Source organism: Megalobrama amblycephala, linkage group LG19 (assembly GCF_018812025.1).
Source record: "Megalobrama amblycephala isolate DHTTF-2021 linkage group LG19, ASM1881202v1, whole genome shotgun sequence".
Lineage (NCBI taxonomy): Eukaryota > Metazoa > Chordata > Actinopteri > Cypriniformes > Xenocyprididae > Megalobrama > Megalobrama amblycephala.
The window spans coordinates 6,038,263-6,062,574 of record NC_063062.1 but is presented as its reverse complement, the minus strand read 5'-3'; the positions used below and the strand labels follow the sequence as shown (position 1 = coordinate 6,062,574).

The 24,312-nt window shown below is 37.8% G+C and overlaps 1 protein-coding gene across 1 annotated transcript in view; it reads left to right on the top strand.

Moving 5' to 3' along the window:
- Positions 1–24,312, top strand: part of luzp2 (leucine zipper protein 2) — a 157,411-nt gene that overhangs the window by 95,018 nt on the left and 38,081 nt on the right. The window contains exons 2-4 of the mRNA XM_048169087.1: positions 4,428–4,539; positions 11,228–11,298; positions 19,810–19,891. Of these exons, the coding sequence (XP_048025044.1) occupies positions 4,428–4,539; positions 11,228–11,298; positions 19,810–19,891 (265 nt within the window). The remainder of the gene's footprint in view (positions 1–4,427; positions 4,540–11,227; positions 11,299–19,809; positions 19,892–24,312) is intronic.

Genomic DNA, 24,312 nt, shown 5'->3' with positions numbered 1-24,312 from the left:
ATATATATATAAAACCTTATATAAATACAATTCATACAGTCCTTCTAATATTTAGGGTGCTATGATTTCTTTATTATATCACTCTGAAAGCACATAAAATTGCACTGTTAAGCCATTAGTTTTACAGGAAATGTTCAGTGGCTAATGGAAGATGAGGAGCGATGGTTCCTGACTTGTTGGCTGAAGTCCAGTCACACTCCATCTGATCTTTACCTCAGTAAAGGCCTATACATCCATACTGAGCTGTAGCAGCAGCTCGTGCGCTGGACTTGTGAAACTCAGCACTTTCCACTTTAATGACCAGGGCTCAGCACTTCTTCATTACGGAGGAAGATCAGATTCATAAAATTCAAAGTCGAGCACAGAAACGTACTGGGTGGGTAGGGAGGTTCTGTCTAATGAGGCTGCGTGTGCGCCTGCTTGTTTCTCTGCCTGTCGTGTGCTGTTATTCAAAGCTCCCTTCATCCTGAACAATCACTTTTTCAGACAGCATCACCATTCATGTGTGCAGATTGTTTCTGGCAGATCCTTACAGCTAGCCACCTTTTCTTCAAGAAGGATTGTGGTTTATCGTCAACCCTCACATGGTGTGGCTTTAATCAGAATTATGCGATCGCTGGCAATGAGGAGCTGTGGAGTGCAGCGTGCGATTATAAGCCTGTTTGTCTGACAGGCTGATTCTCATTAGAACACTTTCTGTGGTCTCTCTCGTATGAGAGCCTGCCAAAACAGCTGTGTCGAAAGAGGTCACGGCATAATTATTAACCTGTGATAGTAATGACCAATTTATTCCTCATAATCCAGACTCTGTGGTTATCTGCACTGTCGATGAAGCTGTTCATATCTTGAGCCAAAGGATGTTGATAATATTGGGAGAAAGTTATCCGTTAGCATTCCCGGTCATCTAATGGCAGCTGTTTGGCTGACGCAGGTAGCATGTGGTTTGTAAAAACTGTCTTGTTTGCCCCTTTTAAATGCTGCTTGTGAAAAAGAAGTGCTCTTAATTGTACTGAATGTGCACTTATAGTGTACATCAAATCACACGTGATGTAGGCGGAAGTACCATGGTAGAGCGAAAAACTTCAACTTCAAAATCATCCGATATCGTTGTTTTACCTTTTTTTTGTAAAGGGCATTTGGCTTAATCTTTGCACGTTTACTTTGTAGACACTGGATCGGTACTTCCGCCTACGTCACGCATGATGAACGTGATTACGTCATGCATGTGGATCCCAGAGCTAGTGCAAGATGAGCATTTGTGGTTAAAAAGTATATACATTTTTTAGAAAATGACCGATCGTTTCTCGTCTGGGATCGTGTAGAGCTCTTTGAAGCTGCATTGAAACTGCAATTTGGACCTTCAACCCACTGGTAACTGTTGAAGTCCACTATATGGAGAAAAATCCTGGAATGTTTTCCTCAAAAAATGTTTTCCTTTTCGACTGAAGAAAGAAAGACATGAACATCTTGGATGGCATGGGGGTGAGTAAATAAATTATCAGGAAATTTTTATTCAGAAGTGAACTAATCCTTTAAGTTCAAAACTGAACATATTACAAAACTGAGTAAGACATTTCTACAGTAACACCATATTCCGACTGTAAAAAAAAAAAACATTTAGATGTAGCTGAACACCTACATGGGTGTTAGTCTTTCAATTTCATTACCATTTATAAAAAGAGACAACTTAGGAATCATTTTGTACTGTAATGTAAACATGTTTTATTACATGTTATGAGTGCCAAAGTCTGCTTGTTGGGTCACATCTTTTGCTAGTGTTATGTAAGAATGAGTGGATTTGAGACATATGAAGTAATTTGGTTGTTTTAGTGCAATTTGAATGCAAAATTCAAAATGTAACTGATGTGCCAAGCTGAAAGTTGGTTTGAAGAACTGTGTGAAAAGTTTTGAGAAAAGTGACCTAGTATTGAGAAAGTATTGTCCTAGCGATAAGTACACTTTGTGCCATCAGGTGCACATGCACTCAAGCTTCAACAATCTCCCATTCTTGGCTCATTTTGAGACAGACTTGTGAATTCAGTGAATTGTGAACTAGAGACGCGAGTTGTTGACTCGACAACAGATGCAATAGGATCAGTCCAATTCACGAATTAATAGTTCAGTGCGATTTGAAAACCAATTTAACAGGTTAATTGAAAATGATTAGGACATCGATATCGTGTCTCAGAGGGGGTGACAATTTCTTCAGTTCAAAATAACTAGGAATGACATATTTTTATGAAATGTAGTGGAGTAAAAAGTAGGATATTATGCTTTGGAATGTAGTGAAGTAATGGTAAAATTTTCCCAAAATAAAAATACTCCAATAAATTACAGATTCTTGAAAAATATCTTAAAGGGATAGTTCACCCAAAAATGAAAATTATCTATGATTTACTCACCCTCAAGCCATTCTAGGTGTATATGACTATCTTCTTTCAGATGAACACAATCAGAGATATATTTAAAAATATCCTGCTCTTCCAAGCTTTATAAAGGTAGTGAAGCGGAGGGTATATTTTTTATGTATATTTTGTATTCTTACAAAAACCTATCGCTTCAGTTCAGAAGGCCTTTATTAACCCCCTGGAACCGTATGGATTATTTTTATGATGGATGGATGCATTTTTTTGAGCTTCAAAATCATGCCCCCATTCACTACCATTATAAAGCTGAAAGTTCGTCTGAAAGAAAATAGTCATATACACCTAGGATGGCTTGAGGGCGGGTAAATCATGGGATAATTTTCATTTTTGGGTGAACTAACCTTTTAAAGGTGCTCTAAGTGATCCTGGGTGGAGTAACTTCCTGTTGACGTTCGAAGTGTTGTCAAACAAAACAGAGGCTAGCTAGACCCTCCCTCCTCCTCCTCCTCCCCCTCCCCTCCGTGCTTCCTGAAACAGTCATGAACACGCATTTAAAATCATTCTTGTCGGTTATTGGCTGGAGCATGTTTATTATGTTTAGTGGTCCAGGCTGCACCAGTTTGTTTTTATTGCCATTTTCGGAGCTTGTGGCGACTACAGAGACCGCGTTTTTTTACAGTGTGTTCAGGGGACAGGCAGCTAGCGGATAGTGAGGAGATGTTTGCTGTATGTGACAAAAAATGTTTTGGCCTAAAAACGCGTGACATCGCTTAGAGCACCTTTAAGTACAGTAACAAAGTGAGAATAATTAGTTACTGTTCACCACTGAAAGTCAGCATGTAACTGAAGTGAAACGGCTTCTTCAACAAGAAAAAATGTAGAGCAGTACTTGATTTTGTCCGTGGGGAATTGATTGGATCGTTGAATGGTTTGCTATTGGTTGATCTAATGTGAGTGACGAGTTGTCCCGCCCTCACGCCAGTAAACATTAGAGAAGAGAAGAGATGTTGCTATTGAGCTATTTTGATTAGAGATTACGAGGGCACATTAATTTTAAAATAATAATGATGTGCACAGCTAAATACAGTACCATACCATACACAACTCTGGTTGAATGGCCGTCAATGAAGAGAAAGAAGGTGCTTCTTGCTGCCAGATATTGTAGTTGCACCATTTACCAGCAGAGGCTAACTGGGTCACACTAACCAGCCAAACCTTGACCCCTTGTTTGAGCCAGACTCCATTATTGACCTCTCACAGGTCTGCTCTAGATGAGCCAAACTCCAACTGAAATCTAGTAGAGAGAGAATGATATTTTTTCCATCTCTATCTGTCTCTTCCAGCCCACACCCTTGATCAGTTTCACAGACATCACACTGTGGGAGTTTTATAGGCATGATGCCTTCCAGCATGATTTATTTATTTCACAGGTGTTGCTTTCCTATCATGGAGATTAGTATGACTGTGCTTTGGTTTCCCTGACATAAAGGTTCAGCTATGAGAAGCACAGGATGCTTTGGCAAAGAGCCCTTTGTTGAAAGCGTTTGACTGTACTCTACATAACTTATTTATGATTTGTATTTGGGACGATGACAAAAGAAAATCACGGCACGTTATATATCTTTTTTGTGCTATGCACAGCTGTGTCTGTCTTTTTGGGTTGGCAAAATGTTGAAATCCTGATAAATATGTATATGTGTGTATTTATGTGGGTGAGGCCAGATGTTTTGTAGCTTAGCAGTTGCAGCCAATGAGATCAAGGCTTAATATTTTAACATACATAAAGTATGTATGTCCTAAAGTGTCACCGAATGGCTTTTTAAACATCTCTGCCTGCTGCCTTAGACGTTAAGAAATCCTAAAACAGACCCTGATGTAACTTTGAGGCGAGGCCGTGAGTTCTTTTTCAGGATGAACTATTGGATGTTTTCTTGAGTTCATCATCCACTCACAATGGCTTCAAATCCTCCAGGCTGCTGTAACCTGCCGTGCAGAATGAATTTGCCAGGCATGCCGTAGATTTAAAGAAGTCATCTTTCTATTTCTTTTCTTTTCCTGTAGCTATGAGGGGCTGGAGAAGAAGCTGAAGGAGGTTTTCACAGAAAGGACAGGAATTTTACGACAACTCTCCAAAACATCAAAGGAGCTGGACAGCATCAAGGGGAACCTGCAGGTAAAACCCTCTCCTGCCTCTACAGCGCTGTTCATGTGATGGTGGGAAAGTTAAAGTGATTTGAAAATTTAAATAATCCATATTAGTGCATCTTTGTTACACCATGTAACCCTCTGGAGGCTGAGGCTGATTTGGGGCTTGGAGAAGTTTTGACATGCCCTGACATTTGTGCTTTTTTCAGTTGTTCATAAACATATAAATGACAAAAGTGTCATTACACTGTATTCAGCACAAACTAGGCTACAATAATATGTGAGGAACATGTATGTACATGTTTGTATTTTTGAAGGAATAATGTTTATGCGTGGTTATTGAAAAAACAAAAAACTTAAGTCACTGAAATAAGGCCAAAATAAGTATATTAAATCTGTGTTCACAAGACTTCTGGTTATTGGAGGTTGTAGACTAGAGTTTTTGCTTCAGAATTATGTAAAAATTATGCTGAATTCTCTTTCATATAAAACAAGAGAGAGATTTAATTTTTGTCAAGAAACACAGTATGCGTGGAGGCGTGAATCTGCATGCATAATGGGCCATTTACACCTGAGAAGACAAAAGAATCACATAATAATGACCTGAAATGACTTGCATATTAATGAGGCCTTTCAGTCAGGTAGGCTGTGAAAAAAACCCTCTGTAATAATGTCTCAGCTCATCATAAACAGCAATACTGTGAAATATTATTACAATTTAAAATAATTGTATTCTATTATATTCTTTAAAATATAATTTATTTCTGTGATGCAAAGTGTCTGAACAATTGTGTTACCTCTGTGGCATTTCATATAGGCTTTTAGCTTAAAAGCATGCACATTTGGAGAAATATTGATGGATTCTTATATATTTATGTCAATTTTCTATACTGAGAAGTAATATTTATTGTCATCACTATGAGTGCTGGATACTGTGTTTTTAATTCATACTTGCAGCCGGAGGGTGCTCTCTGTGCACATTATGCCACAAATTATTCTAAAGAAGAAGAGGACATTTCAGGAATGGTGTTTTTAATTCATACTTGCAGCCGGAGGGCGCTCTCTGTACACCTTTAGGCCACAAATTCATATAAAGAAGAAAAGGAACTAGGAACTAACTGCATGTCTTCTAGAGATCGCTAACAATGGCTTTACCATCCAGATAAACACTTTTCAAGACAATAAATACACGATTGAGATGATGAATGCATGTATTGCCTCTGAATTTGCGTCTGAATAGCGCTCCCTCCGTGGGCGTGGCCGCATTAGCGGGTAATGAGGTGAATCACAGACTTCTGACATGGCTCTCTTTTCATACAAATTACATAAACACAGAATGTTTGTTTTTGATTTGACTTGCACGATTTAAAACCTGACATTTCAATGGTTCTTGAGACGTAAGTGTCATTTTTTTTGTCATTAGTATTCATAAGTTACAGTTCATTTTCTGAGAACTATCAGATTGGAGTTCATTCAGAGGGAGAGGAGAGATCACATCATGTTAGCATCATGTTAGTTTTCTTTATTTTACAAAAAGCACAACATTGTGTTTTTACTCTGAGTGTACACAAATAAAAGAAGACATTCTATAGTTTCAATTGATATATTACTTATGTCTATATGACAAGAAATGACGGAGTATTTTAAGTCTGTTTTGCTGCAATGTGAAAAAAATCCTGCAAAACGCGCCAGCGCGTTTTCAGACCTCAGAGAGTTAAAGGGCTAGTTCACACAAAAATGAAATTCTGTCATTCATTACTCGCCCACGTGTAGTTCCAAACCAGTAAGACCTTCGTTCATCTTCAGAACACAAATTTTGATATTTTTGATGAAATCTGATAGCTCTCTGATTCCTCCACAGACAACAATTAAATTACCACTGTCAAGGCCCAGAAAGGTACTAAAGACACCAGAGGAACATTTTCATAATTACTAGAACTATTGGCTGAAGTACCCGGATTTTGCCGTGTTCGCACCGCAGCAATGATTTTAGTTCTAGGAACTCCTTTTGGGGGAACTAAATTAGCTTCTACTTCAGAGTAGGATCTAAACCAGCTCTACAGGAACTATCAGTGACATAAGTGTACGTTGATTGGTCAAACGAATGTCAAACACCGGCACACGGCATTTTTAAAAATCCGTGTAAATATATTTACTTCACGAACATGAAAACAGTGATAACAGCATTTACCTGTTGTCTGCAGGGTTGAGATCGTTTCTCCGCCTCATTGACATGTAATACTGAAAGTTGTTATAGTAGATTTCACCTCTTAGCCCCACTTTTTGCTCTTTCAGTCTCGTAAATTTAGTGTTTACATTTCATCTCCGTTATCACGAAACCCACGACACACAACAAACACAGCTCCGATCACAGCATCTTCCATCCGCCAGATTTTAGCGTTTGTAAATGCCGCGCTTAAAGACGCCACTGTCAGCCGCTTCAGAGTTCCTATTCCCGGTGCAAATCCAACCAGGAACATGGCCCGAGGAAGAAATTTGTTCTCGGGGAACTATCCTAGTGGCTAGTTTCTATAACTGAATTCCTAGAACTATTCAGTGCGAAAGCCCCTGTTGCTTCATAAAATTAAGGTTGAACCACTGCAGTCACATGGACTATTTTAACGATGTCTTTAGTACCTTTCTGGACCTTGAAAGTGGTGGTCAAATTGCTGTCAATGGGGGATAAATTTTTTTTTAGGATTTCATCAAAAAATATATTAATTTGATGAAATATAAATGTGTTTTGGTCCCACTTTATATTAAGTGGCCTTAACTACTATGTACTTACATCAAAAAATAAGTATAATGTACTTATTGGCTTCATATTGAATTGCAAAACACTTTTGCTGCTGTTGAGGTGGGATACGGGTAAGGTTAGGGAAAGCTCTGGTGGTATGGGTAGGTTTAAGGGTGAGTTAAGGTGTAAGGGATGGGTCAACAGTGTAATTATAAATGTAATTACAGAAATTAATTACAGACGTCATTACATGCAGGTGTTTTTAAAATATAAGTACAATGTAAAAACATGTATTTACACAATAAGTGCATTGTATCAAATGATTAATTTAAATGTAAGTACATAGTAGTTAAGGCCACTTAATATAAAGCGGGTCCTACGTTTTTATGACTTTGTGTGTAGAATTTGTGTCTCAAAAAAGATCTCAATTTTAAAGATACAGTTGACCCAAAAATGAAATTTCTGTCCTCATTTATTCACCCTTGTGTCATTCTACACCTGTATGACTTCTGTGGATCACAAAAGAAGATGTCCATGCAGTGGAAGTTTAGTAACAGCATTATTCGAAATATCCTCTTTTGTATTCCGCAGAAGAAAGAAAGTCGTACATGTTTGGAATGACATGAGGGTGAATTGGGACAGAATTTTCATTTTTAGGTGTACTGTCCCTTTAAGCATGAACCACACTGAGCAGTTGCAAATATTCACAGTCTGCAAAAAGGCTTGTTTCTTACACATTGCAATGTTTGTTAGCCCAAGTAGATGGGTAAACTTGCTGGCTGAACTAACAATTGCAAATGAAAGCGCCCTATTACATGCTATTGCATGAGCAAAATCCTTGAGCATAATTATCTGTTGGACTTTGTACTGTGAACAGGACAGAAGAAACCACTAAACCAATATGCAAAACACATAGTAATATTTAAAATACAACCAATAGCCACCAAACAACTACAAAAAACTAAGCTGCGTTAGTAAACCTGGCAAACGCATATGGAGACCGATTAGCCACAAAGAGAATGCATTATTCCAGGCATCTGAGCCAGTCAATCAAATACTTGATTGCCTTGTCCAATGGCAGTCAACCAGGCACCGGTGCCTGAGAAAAACCATACGCTCCAAACGCATTCAATCTAATTCATAGAGCGATTTATTGTTCCGCTAAAGTGCTTGGAGCATTAATGGATAAGGACAATAACGGCGTAAATAAAACTGACAGAAATAGTTTGAAAGAGCTTTTTTATATTGAGAAATATATCTATCACTGAAATGGGTTATCATGATTTTGATGCAGTTGTCTTTCTGTATGATCAGTTCATTGAAATTCAATGGGTCACTCCTGCGATTCCTGCATGTGAATGCATAGTAATGGGCGAGTGTACGTTTAATGGGTCTGTTAGGATGTTATGTGGTGTTTCTAGTTGGGTATGCAAAGAGTAGCAGAACCTCAGGGGCCCGACTGCTGGACAGCAGCCGGAGAATCCCTGGCCCCGCGCCGAGCTGCTAGATCCCTTGAGTTTAAGTCCGAGATCTCCAGTGGATTTGTAAAACCATGATCAACTATGACCTCTTTAGCGTGATCAATTATGTATATGTGACCAATTAACCTTTTTGTTGAGCAGATTTACTGTCCATACTGTTTATTTTTATAATGAGAGCTCCCCAGAGTGCTGCTCATCATCATTAAACTTCGCCTGATGGAGCCTGTAGTTTTGGCAGAGGTTTGTGTGTTTGTGCCGGCACATTCCTGCCAGCTTGGCCTGAGTAGACACTGCAATGCCAATCTCAATACAACTCAACAGCTGCACAGATGGTCTTCCCCTGACAAAGATTTGCTGCTGTTAGTCTCTGGAAACACAAAGGAGTCTGAGTGAGGCGACAGAGCAATAGTGATGACCAATATGTTTCACGCCAAAGAATGTCCCGAAGTCAAGTGATGTGCAGTTGTTTTAAGTGCTGTACATGATATAATGTAATTATGTGTCTAGAAGATTTCAATTGGGTTTATCAATGATTGCATCTTTTGGGGGGGAGGGATTGTTTTGTTTGAACTACTATTTATTTGCTGTCAGAGACTAGAATGATCTAGTACTGTATTGACAAAAATACAAAGGGGAGTAAAGAGGACAAACCAGAGGCTGGCTTTTTAAAAGGACCCCCATGCTAAAATGATTTTACAAAATATAGGCTGTCAAAGTTAATGTGTTAACTTCAGATATTAAGTATGATAAACACAATTAATTATGCATTAAAGGATGTTCACTTTCAAATGAAAATTACCCCAAGCTTTACTCACCCTCAAGCCATCCTTGGTATATATGACTTTCTGATGAACACAATCGGAGATATATTAATAAATATCATGACGCATCCAAGCTTTATAATGGCAGCGAGCGGGATCAACAAGTATTATCTGGAGAAAGCACCTCCATCCACACTTATCCATCATAAACATATTCCACACGGATCCAGGGGATTAATAAAGGCCTTCTGAAGCGAAGCGATGCGTTTGTGTAAGAAAAATATCCATCTTTAACAAGTTATGAAGTCAAATATCTAGCTTCCGCCAGACCGCTTTCCGTATTCAACTTAGGAAGAAAGTGTAAAACTCTCGCAGTTCAAAAAGCTTATGCTACATCCTACACCTTCCCTATTCAACTTACGGGAAAAAACGTAACTGACACGCCGCAACTTGAATACGGAAGGCAGTCTGGCAGAAGCTAGATATTTTACTTCATAACTTGTTAAATATGGATATTTTTCTTACACAAACGCATCGCTTTGCTTCAGAAGGCCTTTATTAACCCATCAGAGCCATATGGAGTATGTTTATGATGGATGGATGTGGATGGAGACACTATCTTCAGCTCATACTTGTTGATCCCGCTCACTGCCAATATAAAGCTTGGATGCGTCAGGACGTTTATTAATATTTCTCCAATTGTGTTCATCAGAAAGACATTTAAAGTCATATACACCTAGGATGGCTTGAGGGTGAGTAAAGCTTGGGGTCATTTTCTTTTAAAAGTGAACTAATCCTTTAATTATGCCTCGTAATACAGCTTATAATACATTATTACACCTAAAACACATGACAAACAACCAGTTTCAGATGTGATAATGAATCTGCAAATATTATAATGCTTTTTAACTTTAACAATAACATATCTCTTGTCGGTTTGCATTACAGTTTCTAGCAATGGTTCTCAAATCTGTTTGGCTGAGAGCCTTTTCCAGCCATGTGACATTCTACTAATATCACACGAAAACCGTTTCACAATTTGTATCACTCCGCTTGTTTCTGCCAGATCTATACTGACGGCGTTTCTCACAGCGAGCATCAATGGCGGAGGAGTAAACCCACTATAATTTTACAATTAATACTGTTATTGTGTCATTAATAGTGATTAATATGATTAATATTAGTATGTGACATGAATATGTAATTAATAGTGTTAACTGATTATGTAATCCAGAGTACCCAACACAGCGCACGACTTCTCTTTGTCAGTGGAAAAAATTGAACATATTTTAATGAAAGAAAAAAATTAACGCTCATAAACATCAAAATTCTTCGCTGAATGAGAGAGGTTCAATATCTTTTTTCTTTCAAGGTTTTGCATTCCATTATTCATGGTGTATGCTGATTGAAGAAAATGGAAATGAGGCTATAATGAGAATTAGTCAGATTTCCTCCCTCTGATCTCGCTGATGTTTCTCTGAGGAAGGAAACAGATGCTTTGGAACTGCCCCACCAAAACACCATTGCTTAATTTGGTAAAGCTCTGTTTACTGGGCTTTCCCGGCTTACTGAAAAAAATCTGCATATAGGAGGTTGACATATCTTTACAGATGAACAAATCTGAGAGTGTCAGCATCATCTGCCATGTCAAATCCAAAAATAAACAGCTCAAACATTCACAAACAAATATGTAATATCATAAAGCATACATCACAACCTTCTGTTCTTTCTCCACAGTCTCTTAAGAATGATGATGCCGTGCCCAAGAAGGATGTGCAGAGGATCCTGGAGCTCAGTCACAAGCAAAGGTATATGTTCTCTCTCCGCAGCTCCTCCCATGATCTGAATCGTTGTATAAATTAAAGGTGCCGTAGAACGTCTTTTTAAAAGATGTAATATAAGTCTAAGGTGTCCCCTGAATGTGTCTGTGAAGTTTCAGCTCAAAATACCCCATCGATTTTTTTGATTAATTTTATTAACTGCCTATTTTGAGCCATAATTATATATGCACCGATTCCTTGCGCGGCCCCTTTATATCTTGTGCTCCCCGCCCCCGGAGCTCGCGCTTGCCTTAACAAGCGTAAACAAAGTTCACTCAGCTAATATAACCCTCAAAATGGATCTTTACAAAGTGTTCGTCATGCAGCATGTCTAATTGCGTAAGTACAGTATTTATTTGATGTTTACATTTGATTCTGAATAAGTTTGATAGTGCTCCGTGGCTAAAGCTAACATTACACACTGTTGGAGAGATTTATAAAGAATGAAGTTGTGTTTATGCATTATACAGACTGCACGTGTTTAAAAATGAAAATAGCGACAGTCTTGTCTCCGTGAATATAGTAATAAATGATGGTAACTTCAACCACATTTAACAGTACGTTAGCAACATGCTAACGAAACATTTAGAAAGGCAATTTACAAATATCACTAAAAATTAGGGCTGCACGATTAATCGCATGCTATTCTCACGCGCATTTCGTCAGTAAAGCCGGTTCCCTGATTACCGCTAAATCGCCATCACCTGTTTTTAAACGGAGCGCCTTTTAATAGACGGAGCCGTAGTTCACGGACAAGCCACGCAATATCGCGTTCATTATCGCAGGCGATTCATCTGCGATATGAACGCGATATTGCGTGGCTTTTCAGTGACCTACGGCTCTGTCTATTAAATGCCGCTTCATTTGAAAGCAGGTGATGGCGATTTAGCGGTAATCAGGGAACCGGCTTTACTGACGAAATGCGCGTGAGAATAGCATGCGATTAATCGTGCAGCCCTACTAAAAATGTCATGTTATCATGGATCATGTCAGTTATTATTGCTCCATCTGCCATTTTTCACTATTGTTCTTGCTTGCTTACCTAGTCTGATGATTCAGCTGTGCACAGATCCAGACGTTAATACTGGCTGCCCTTGTCTAATGCCTTGAACATGGGCTGGCATATGCAAATATTGGGGTCATACATATTAATGATCCCGACTGTTACGTAACAGTCGGTGTTATGTTGAGATTCGCCTGTTCTTCGGAGGTCTTTTAAACAAATGAGATTTATATAAGGAGGAGGAAACAATGGTGTTTGAGACTGTATGTCATTTCCATGTACTGAACTCTTGTTATTCAACTATGCCAAGATAAATTCAATTTTTAATTCAAATTAAATTCAATTTTTAATTCGATATCGATATCATTCTGTTGATTATCAGTGCACACTACAGTTATGTCATCTGCCACTTTAAATGCTCGAGCTCTTTAAAGCAGCATGGATTCTGATTGGCTGTCAATGATTTTATTATTCATCAGCTGGAAAAATGAAAATCATAGAAAATTGCATTCTATTACCATGTACTCTACTGTTTGGGGTCGGAAATATTTTTTTTGAAAGAATGCTCACCAAGGCTGCATTTGTTTGATTAAAAATACAGCAAAAACAGTAATGTTGTGATTGAAATATTATTAAAATTTTACAGCCTTCATTGTCACACGATCCTTCAGAAATCATTCTAATATATTGATGTGGCGCTCAAAAAAACATTTCTTATTATTATCAAAGTTGGAAACAGTTGTGCTGCTTAATATTTTTTTCTGGAAACTGATCATTTTTTTTCAGGATTTTTTGATAAATAGAAAGTTCAAAAGAACGGTTATAAACACCATGGGCCCTATTTTAACGATCTAAAACGCAAGTGTCAAAGCGCGAAGCGCAAGTAACTTTGTGGGCGGGTCTCGGCGCTGTTGCTATTTTCCCGGCGGGATAAACGGCTCTTGCGCCCGGCGCAAATCTAAAATGGGTTGGTCTGAAGTAGCTTCATTATTCATAGGTGTGGTTTGGGCGTAACGTGAAATAAACCAATCAGAGTGTCATCTCCCATTCCCTTTAAGAGCGAGATGCGCTCGCGCCATGGCGGATTGCTATTTACATTGCGTACACGTGATGAGTCAGTTAATATATATGTGTGTGTGTGTGTATTGGCACGATTGTTCAATTAATTAGCCAATTTCGTTCATCATTATAAGTAGTAATAGGCTGAATTGAAAATAGGTAGCCTAATTCTAATACAGGCAATGACTATTCATCATTACATTTTTATATTTATGTACACAATAATATTCTTTTACACTGTAATCCTTTTGTTTTTAATATTTGGCATGTTTGTGTGATGCGCATTCCTGTGTGTAATAAGCAAAGTCAACGCGCACTGTGGACGCGCCCAGAGGCGCAGTTTCTACCAACGTGCTCTAACAAAAAAATATTGCGCCATTGACTTTAGACCAGGTTTGAGTTGGTCTATGGCGCAGTCTATTTTCAGCTCCTTAAAATAGCAATGCGCGGGCAATGCGCCTGAACACACCTCCTTTTTTGCGCTGAACCGCCCAGGGAGCGCAAGTTCATTCACTAGTTTAGCGACGTGCTTCTGTGGAGGGAAAAGCGTGCTTTGCGCGGGTGCAAAATAGGAATGACACATGCGTCGGTGTACAAAGTCAATTGCGCTGGGTGCAAGATAGGGCCCTTTAAATCTATTTATTGTCACAATTTAATGTCCTTGCTGAATAAATATATTAATTCCTTACTAAACATGTGCAACGTTTCTAAGGTTAAGCCCTAATTTTATTGTTTTTTTGTTTGTTTGTTTTTTTTAAATGGGCAGTGCCAAAATAAATAAATAAATAAATAAATAAATAAATCTTTACAAAAAGTTTAAAGACAAGGATCTCAGCCCATGCAGTGTTTCAGTCAACTTTAGATGAAATGAACTGTGAAGGAAACAGTGCTCTTAGAGACTCTTTTAATGAATTACTCACTCTCACACACCAACATCAGTAATTAGAGACTGTTAGCAACTGTTTACATGCACACGGCTGTAGACAGATGCTCCGCCATTTGTCGTGTACATCTCTAAGGCTCTCTCAGCGACTGTTATTTCCCAGTTTCGAGAGCAACAGGGTTTCTTAACGCAGCTTTTACGACCTCCTCGGTTTAAACCAGATTGAATTGTCATGGGTTTTCAGTGACAAAAAACTGCAGAACACTCTTGGTTGCATCATGGCAAGAGACTGGATCCATCAAGGTTCAACCACGTTGGCTGTGGAGAGTTAGTGACAGAATTCAATTTCCCCCTGTGTCAGGTGTGCGTAATGGCTTCTATTTTTAACCCCAATCAACAGCAGACAGATATTGAAATTCAGGGCAGATGTGCTGAAGTTCCTGACCTTCACTCTCTTGATTAAAATGACAATATAAGCACCCAGTAGAAAAAGAAATGGGCAGACCGTCCCATGGACATTTGTGATTACGCAAGTCAGGAGAATGACAATGGATGCTGTATTTTGCCTGCAAGTTGGCAAACAGTGATGTTTCTCTGAGGCTTTAGTGCAGCATAGATGCAAAAATCTGAGACCACATAGAAAATCTGATATTCAAAACCTGGAAATAAACAGAAAGCTTTAGAATTTTGAATGAATTAGAAATATTTATTTTGATAAAAACGTGTCTTACTAGCCACTCAGCATTTTCACTGGCCACAATTTTGACATATTTATATTATTAATATTATCTCATAATTTTGGCAGCAGGTGTATTAGGCTGCTGTCACTTTAAGACCTGACGCACGGATTCATTATACTGTTTGCTTTCGCTTAAAACATAACTGACTGTGTTTACATGAATATTCACCAAGACCTGCATGTTGACATTATTTTGTGTGTATTTGTTTAAGCTAGATAAGCTGGGAAAAATAACTCAATTTAGTACTAAGAGGTGGTTTTATGCTCGTGCACTTTGGGTGTGAGCATAAAATCTTCGGGATTGAGTAAAATTATGTGCAATACGTGAAATCTCACACTGAAATTCAAGCCCTGTAACACCAACAATATTCATTAAGTGCAAATGAAATGAGTGAGTGAGGGGAGGCGGGTTTGTGTGTCAACTATATTATATAAAATATATATTATATATAAAATTCAACCTGCCAAAGTGGCTAGTAGGAGTGACTGCGTTACACACCACTGCTGAAATCCATCCGCATTTGGCGGGTTGGCGGGTGTTAATGTCAAGCCCTGTTTACAACGTGGCTATAAATCCAATTCACTGCAGTTTCCAGCTGAAATAAACACCAGATGCAGTAAAATGCCAATGACTTTTATTCCTTTTCACATAAATTATGAATAAAGGAGCAGATTATTGATTAATAAAGACTTATTTTCTTGTAGTTCCTTGCACAATACTATATTATGACCACAAAACACTTTTATAATAGTGCATGATTTGTAAATGAATACATTTTGAAGTTTGAATCACATAACCAGCTCCATATGCCTTTTTCAAAAAAGTACATTTGCTCGGTAACTCACTTGGTACAGAATTGAACAAACTGAACACTCAGGTACGATCCCATGAAACTCAAGTCATGCCACTCGATAAAAGAGCTCAAAGTTTCATAGAAGGAAGCTAAAATGGCATGGTTGCTTCAGCAAATGTGTTTTTATCTCTTGCTTACAGCTATCAGTTAGGTTTAGGGTAGTCTTGTGTAGTAAGATCTTCAGACTGACGGCAGAAGGTCTGGACTCCATAGCAGCTTTCAATGACAAAGGACTGCCCAAGAGGGCATCTGACTGACATGTAATGCAACCAATCATTGTTAGTTTTGTTCAGCATCATTACTATACCCTACTATAACCGATTGGCGAGTAAAGCTCTTGGACGTATTTCAAAGAGTCTATGCCGCAAACTTCAGATACATTTGAAAATCCATCATTTAGTTGATCCTGATAAGCGCTCATTGACCCTGTTTACACCTGGTATTAAGATGAGTTTTGGTCGATTGGATTACAAGTGGACGATGCTAAATACAGGTGTAAACGGGGTCTAAAATGTTTTGAGCTTGTCCACTTTCGAGCACTTCCAGAGGTAGTCGAAAATGCATTTGACTGTAGTATAAATGCTCAAATGTGTTCGAACAGCCACAAAAGACCGCCTGCTCTCTGCCTACTGACTTAATGCATAAACATTATGGGAAGCGCTCTAGCCAGACGGGATTTGAACTTTTTCAGCTGGAGACCCAAGTTTGGTTTGAAGACGAAAAATGTACCAAGCACAATGTTCTCTCACCATTCCTGATTTCTAACTCACACTCACAGCGTTCAGCCGGTCTTGTGGCTGTCAGAGCAGAAATTAAAGCTGATGCTCTCCATCTGTTTTTCATCTCCAGTCTTGTTCAAATTGCATGAGCTTATTTTGTCCATTAGATCAAAAGATCTGAAAAAACCTGTATGTTTACCTGCCCATAAACCCTCCCCTCAAAGAAATCAGAAGTGGTTGAAAGTGGACAAAAGAGTCGGTTTAAAACACCAGGTGTAAACGGGAATGTGTCTCCCTCGTCTACTCGTGATACGATCGAACAAAACGCATCTTAATACCAGTTGTAAACATGACAGCTTTCTTCTTCCATGAGGGAGTTTAGCGTCACGACGGCTTTGTTTCCAGGTGGAACACACGTCTCCTGGAAATCCTGTAGAATTCAAACAGACTTCAAAACTCCTGAAGTGTTTCCCATTTAGTGTGCCATATGCATCAGATGTTCAGCCAATGGTTTGTTGGTGCCTGAGGGTGAGACTAGGTTTAGTGTAGGTGCTTTGCTATTTTAAAACGTGATAGAGCATTAACTTTTAGCACCACTCACCAGACATTTCATTTCTGAACTGCCACGACTTACAACAACCAGCATAGCAAAATGTTGCCGGATTCATATTAATCTGTTTTGGATACATCTGAACACGCTTTTACCGGCACTCACTGGACATTTCACTTTGTGTAATTTTTTGCAGAGATGTCACCACAGGCATGTTTTTACAATGAGCCTGTGTTGTGAATGTTTCTGATGTTTTAGAAGGTATTAAATACAGAAAAATCCTGGAATTCTCTTAATTTTTCAATTTATTTTTTCATTAAAATTGTTGAAATGATAATATAATTTAAAATAGAAATATATTAAATTAGATGAAGGCATTTTCACTGGTGGTCTCAATCTTTTGGATCCCATTTCTTTTAGAATTTAAGCTACGTGCTGATATAAATGAGTCATTTAATAAGCAATAAGTATGACTTAATACTTCATTAAACTAAAAAAAAAAAAAAAAAACTATAAAATTCTGCAAGCAGCAAATAATAGAATCCAGTGGGTATAAGAAGACATCATAAAGTAGATGAAAGAGAAATGACCCAAATGGTGCACTTGATGGAGGCTTGTGGTCTTGTGACCTTCACATGTCTGTGTCTGTTAATGCAACACAACTTTAGGCTGTCCTTTTTGTCATTTCATGATTCAGAAGGTCCTTGTGAGTCAAGCCCTTGTGGCTGCTTTGCACCCTAAGTGCCCTTTTGTGAAGATGAAGTTGCATTGACAATCCTACACAATATCTAGATCCATGACAATACATTTGTCATATAAACAAATGAAATGTGTTACATTTTAAGCAAGCTGAACAGAGCCCTCCCATACATGTGTATTGAAAAACTTCAAGCTTCAAGAGAAGGTAATTTAGAAAGGAAATTTCAACACTTTGTCACCATCAGGACATCACAACATGTATTTCCATCAAGAGGTGCATGAATTTTTGCTCAAGATCTTGTATTGACAATGCAAGAGTCAAGCACTCTGTAAAATCACCTCCAGCACATCCCAAAGACTTTCAGTGAATTTAAGGTCTGGACTCAGAGGTGCCAATTCACTCCCTCCCAACCATTCTTTCACAGTTTGATCCTGATGATAATGCTTTATTTTGATGGTCCACTTTAGACATTCTACTAACTATAAGAAACTTTGCAACTACATGTCAGCTAACTCTCATTAGAGTATTAGACTTTATAGAAGACCTGAAGTTGTAAGTTGGCATGAAGTTGCAAAGTTGCTTATAGTCAGTAGAATAAAGTGGACCATCAAAATAAAGTGTTACCCTTTAATAAAGTCTTTGCCTGAAATGTCAAATAGTGAAAAACATCTTTATGGTGGAACTTGGTGGTCCTTGAGGCAAAGTTGTTCCCCATAAGGAGAATGAGTCTCATGTGAAATATTAAGTCTTGAGCTCAAACACTGTAGTGGAGCTGATGTTATGAATATTGCACATTTATCCACTAGTTGCTAGGCAACCATACATCCCATCCATCCTAAAATTACAGAGAATGCAATTAGCCACAGACCTCGCATGAATGCAAAGTTTGGTGAATTTTCACCACAGGGAAAAAAGTTCAATCTTGCCCCTCCCCCCTTGCCCATTTATCTCCATTTAATTATTTAATTATTCTGTTTTGTTTTTTCATGACTGTTTGAATGACCAAATGAACATTCTGAACCTTCTGAACATTTAGTGAGCAATAACTCCCAGATTATAGTAAATTGCAAACAATTCTAATGACATAAAATATTGATACACAGCAAATTTGTTTGTACTGCACAATGCAGCTAATTATATTTTAGTCTTTTTAGTTTTGTAAAGGGTATAGCGTTCATAATCAATTCACAATATTTGTCATTTGTCAAACCCTGGGCAAACCCTGCATCATATAGTAGTGTTGTCAAAAGTACCGACTTAGATACCATGTTAAAAATGTGACGCTTTGAGTGCTGTTGAGCGGATTCATAAACACCTCTGATTGGCCATTGTGTTCACAAGCTCATCAGATATGTCTGTGATTGGCTACAATGATCAAAAACTTCAAAAACATTTTGTAAATAGACATCAATGACGCTCTTCACCGAGCGCTTACACAGATACAGATGGGAGCGTTTCAAAGCAGGCGTCTATCAGTGGACCGGTCCCGCTTTCAAAATGCTTTCAAATTCAAACATTTCTGTGAGCTTTCAAACGCTCCCATGTATTGATCATTGTAGCCAATCACAGACATATCTGATGAGCATGTGAACACAAAGGCCAATCAGAGGTGTTTACGAATCCGCTCAAAGCGTCAAATCTTTTAATTTTCAGTACCGACTTGGTATCGCGGTCAGTACTTTAGAAAACTATCATATGGTAGTGTGTATTGATTTACAAAAACATTCAAACATACAAACATTTTATTTGATTTACATAAAAATATTTTATTTGTCATGGGCCTTTATTTATTGATATTGGTCAGATGTTGATGAATTTTTGGTTGTGTTCATGTGCAGAAATGGCATGAATGTATGTGTGTTGTAGAACATGTATATCACACATTTAAGATAGAAAGTAAGCCCTTAGAGTTGTGATCACTATCCCCCTGCGCACTCTTATTCACTGTTTTCCATTTGTTTTTCTCTGTGCCTCTGTCTCTCTCATTCACAGGGATGAGATGAAGTCACTCCAGGCAGCTCTGCAGAAACAACTGGATGATGCAGCTGAACGTGCAGAGAAACAACAGGCCACCGTGAGACCTTTTACGCTGATGTGTTAAACTGAATAAATACAAAAGCTAACCACAGAAACTTGGCCTAAACACTAATGATACACTAATGATTATGGCCTATAGCGTTTGCCGCTTGCATGATTACTCATGACATTACTCACTCATTACTTTTATGTGATTCTTTAGTTAAGGGCACATTTTACTACTTGAAATTTTGAAAGGAAGCTTTTCTAGTCTATGTTAAAATATTCATCACATAACCTGGAAAAAAGATCTGATCATGGCCTTGATCAACTTTCAACTGTATTGTGGCATAATGTGTGATGTTAATGACCCCACACACACACACACACACACTTTTTAAAGCAAAAATAATGACTTGGATGTTACTGACACAAGAAGTTAGATAGCAGTCAATAAACTTTAATTTATAAAAATAAAAAATGAAATGATTTTATATTTTTAAATACGAACATGTAATAAAGGTCCTTTTTAGTTCATGATGGAAAAGCTTCTGATTTAATGACATATATGATTTTTCAAAATCAAGTTATTCTGTCATCCTATAAATAAATATATGGGGGGGGGGTTTCAAAATTCTTAGCATGATAGTAGGCAGAAGCATTTGGTACAGCTGTTCTTGACTATTAAAAAAATTACAAATTGTAGACACAATAAAATAAATGATAATATGTTTATTTTTGGAAGTTCTTTGGAAAAAGTACAAAGTATACAATGTATTACAAATAGCAATAGAATTCTGGCAAACTGATATTTCAATACCATTAAAGGGTTAGTTCATCCAAAAATGAACCCAAAAAATTCTGTCATTAATTACTCACCCTCATGTTGTTCTACACCCGTAAGACCTTCGTTCATTTTCGGAACACAAAGTAAGATATTGTTGATAAAATCCGATGGCTCAGTGAGACCTGCATTGCCATCAAGACAATTAACACTTTCAGATGCCCAGAAAGCTACTAAAGACATTTAAAACAGTTCATGTGACTACAGTGGTTCAAACTTAATGTTTTGAAGTGTTGAGAATACTTTTTGTGCGCCAAAAACCCCCCAAAAATAACGACTTTATGATAATATCTAGTGATGGGCGATTTGAAAACACTGCTTCATGAAGCTTTACGAATCTTTTGTTTCAAATCAGTGGTTCAGAGTGACAAAGTCACGTGATTTCAGTAGATGGTTCACCACTGGGGGGGCGTGACTTTGGCAGTTTGATAAGCGCAAAAGATTTGCAAAGCTTCGAAGCTTCATGAAGCAGTGTTTTAAAATCGCTAGATATTGTTGAATAAAGTTGTTATTTTGTTTTTCTTTTGGTGCACAAAAAGTATTCTTGTCGCTTCAAAACATTAATGTTGAACCACTGTAGTCACATGAACTGTTTTAAATATGTCTTTAATAGCTTTCTGGGCGTCTGAAAGTGTTAATAGTCTTGATGGCAATGCAGGTCTCACTGAGCCATCTGATTTCATCAAAAATATCTTCATTTGTGTTCCGAAGATGAACGAAGGTCTTACGGGTGTGGAACAACATGAGGGTGAGTAATTAATGACAGAAATTTCATTTTTGGGTAAACTATCCCAAGACGAAATTAAAGAGAAACAAAAAAAGATTAGGTTAAACTTTATTTTAATGGTCCACTTTAGACATTCTACCAACTATAAGTAACTTTGTAACTACTTTGTAACTCTCATTAGATACTATAGTAGACTGTTAGGTTAGGGTTAGGTGTTAGGGTTCGGGTTAGTTGAATAAGTTGACATGTTCTTGCAAAGTTACTTATAGTCAGTAGAATGTCTGGTGCAAGACCATCAAAATAAAGTGCTATCAGATATTAAAGGTGCCCTAGAACCAGTTTTTACAAGATGTAATATAAGTCTAAGGTGTCCCCTGAATGTGTCTGTGAAGTTTCAGCTCAAAATACCCCATAGATTTTTTTTTAATTAATTTTTTTAACTGCTTATTTTGGGGCATCATTAACTATGCACCGATTCTCTCTTTACAAATATCACTAAAAATATCATGATATCATGGATCATGTCAGTTATTATTGCTCCATCTGCCATTTTTCGCTATTGTTCTTGCTTGCTTACCTAGTCTGATGATTCAGCTGTGCACAGATCCAGACGTTAATACTGGCTGCCCTTGTCTAATGCCTTGAACATGGGCTGGCATATGCAAATATTGGGGGTGTACATATTAATGATCCCGACTGTTACGTAACAGTCTGTGTTATGTTGAGATTCACCTGTTCTTTGGAGGTCTTTTAAACAAATGAGATTTACACAAGGAGGAGGAAACAATGGTGTTTGAGACTCACTGTATGACATTTCCATGTACTGAACTCTTGTTATTCAACTATGCCAAGTTAAATTCAATTTTTGATTCTAGGGCACCTTTAAGCAGACTCTAATGACTGCTAGTTGACATGTAGTTGCAAAGATACTTATAGTTAGTAGAATGTCTAAAAGTAAACCGTAAATAAATAAATCATACTACTGTACAAATACATCTCTCTAATTGAAGAATCCCCCCAAAGATCAGTACAGAAACAGAATCGTTTAGGTTTTTTGTTGCTGTATTGAAGCATGTTTGTTTTAATTATGACTTCCAGTTTGAATGTTTAGTTCATTCTGCTGTTACCACTGCACCCTCTTTACTTACCTTCGTCTAAACTAATTACCAGGAAAACACTAGAATCCTCACTGAAGTCAGTGAGATGGCATGGAGGGGCCAGAGAAAGCCTCTTCTATTTTAGGTATTTACCTTTAGGTCTGGAAGAGTTATGTTACAGTAATTATAGAAAACTGTAGGAAGCACCTTGCTGACTCTGGAGGAGATACACAATTATCTGCATGCAACTTTTCTTGTTTCATCTCTGTGTGTGGCTGCGCGTCGTACTGCGGGGGATAGAGGCACAGAGGCTCGTGTTCGGAATGAGAATGAATCTCTGAGAATTAGCATTTCACCAGCTCTGGCCATTCTTTCCGTTCTCTGAACAGTTCACCACCAATTGACACCAATTACAGATAGCAAAGCCGATTCACAACCCCAGATATATTCACAAGCTGCAACAATGTGCCCGTTCATTTCGGGGAATGTTAACATTTTACACTGCTGTTGGCACAGCCCAACGAGCGTGTGACCTTTTGTTTGCCTGTAAGTGTCTTTTTATGACAGCCTTTGTATTATCTGTTTATTATGTTAAACAGTTAGCATTATCCTGAGACTAAACTGTTTTGATAAGAGAAATAAGGTCCATATCAGTATATTAAAGGGTTAGTTCACCCAAAAATGAAAATTATCCCATGATTTACTCACCCTCAAGCCGTCCTAGATGAACACAAATGGAGATATATTTAAAAATATCCTTAGTCCTCCAAGGTTTATAATGGTTGTGAATGGGGGGGGGCCTGTTTTGAAGTAAAAAATAATGCATCCATCCATAAAAAAATAACCCATATGACTCCAGGGGGTTAATAAAGGCCTTCTGAAGCGAAGCAATGCCTGTTTGTAAAAAAAAAAAAAAAAAAAATCTATATTAAATATTAAAACTTTATAAATTCAAATAAATAGCTTCCGGCGGACGACCATACACAGAATGCGCAAGTCAATTTGCGGCAGAAGAGTATCCTTTGACCTGACGCACAATGGTTGTCCGCCGGAAGCTAGTTATTTGAATTTATAAAGTTTTAAATATGGATATTTTTCTTACAAAAACGCATCGCTTTGCTTCAGAAGACTTTTATTAACCCCCTGGAGTCATATGGGTTACTTTTTTATGGATGGACTCATTATTTTTGACTTCAAAACGCGGCCACCCCATTCACAAGCATTATAAACCTTGGAGGACTAAGGAAATTTTTAAATATATCTTAAAATATATATTTTATCGATTATGTTTGTCTGAAAGAAGATAGTCATATTCACCTAGTATGGCTTGAGGGTGAGTAAGGCCATCCTTAAAAATATTCTTGTTTGCCGTAACCCGACCGACCCTGTCAATTTAGGACCGACTCAAATTTGTATTTTTTTTTTTGCTTTAAGTCCGACCGACTTGCCGGTTGTAAATTTGCGTTAAGACCGACCATTTTAATTTTTTTTTTTACTCTTCAAACAACTAATACAAAAGCAATAAAATAATATTAATTATATTTTAGTAAGTATTGTAAATGTATAAATAGCCTAGGCTTACATACAAACGAAGGCTACGTTCTTTCTTTTAAATAAAAACCCGTGACGTCATCTATGGATGTCACACTATGGCCGGTGCGTTCGCTTCGTCTCAACCCGTTGAGAGACGAGACGTGCTGACAGATAAAATAATTACATGATTATGATAGCCTACGTATATTTGTCTGATTTCTTCAAGCCGTCGTATTTACCATGTTTACTATGGTAATAGCGCGCATAGTCTTGGTGAT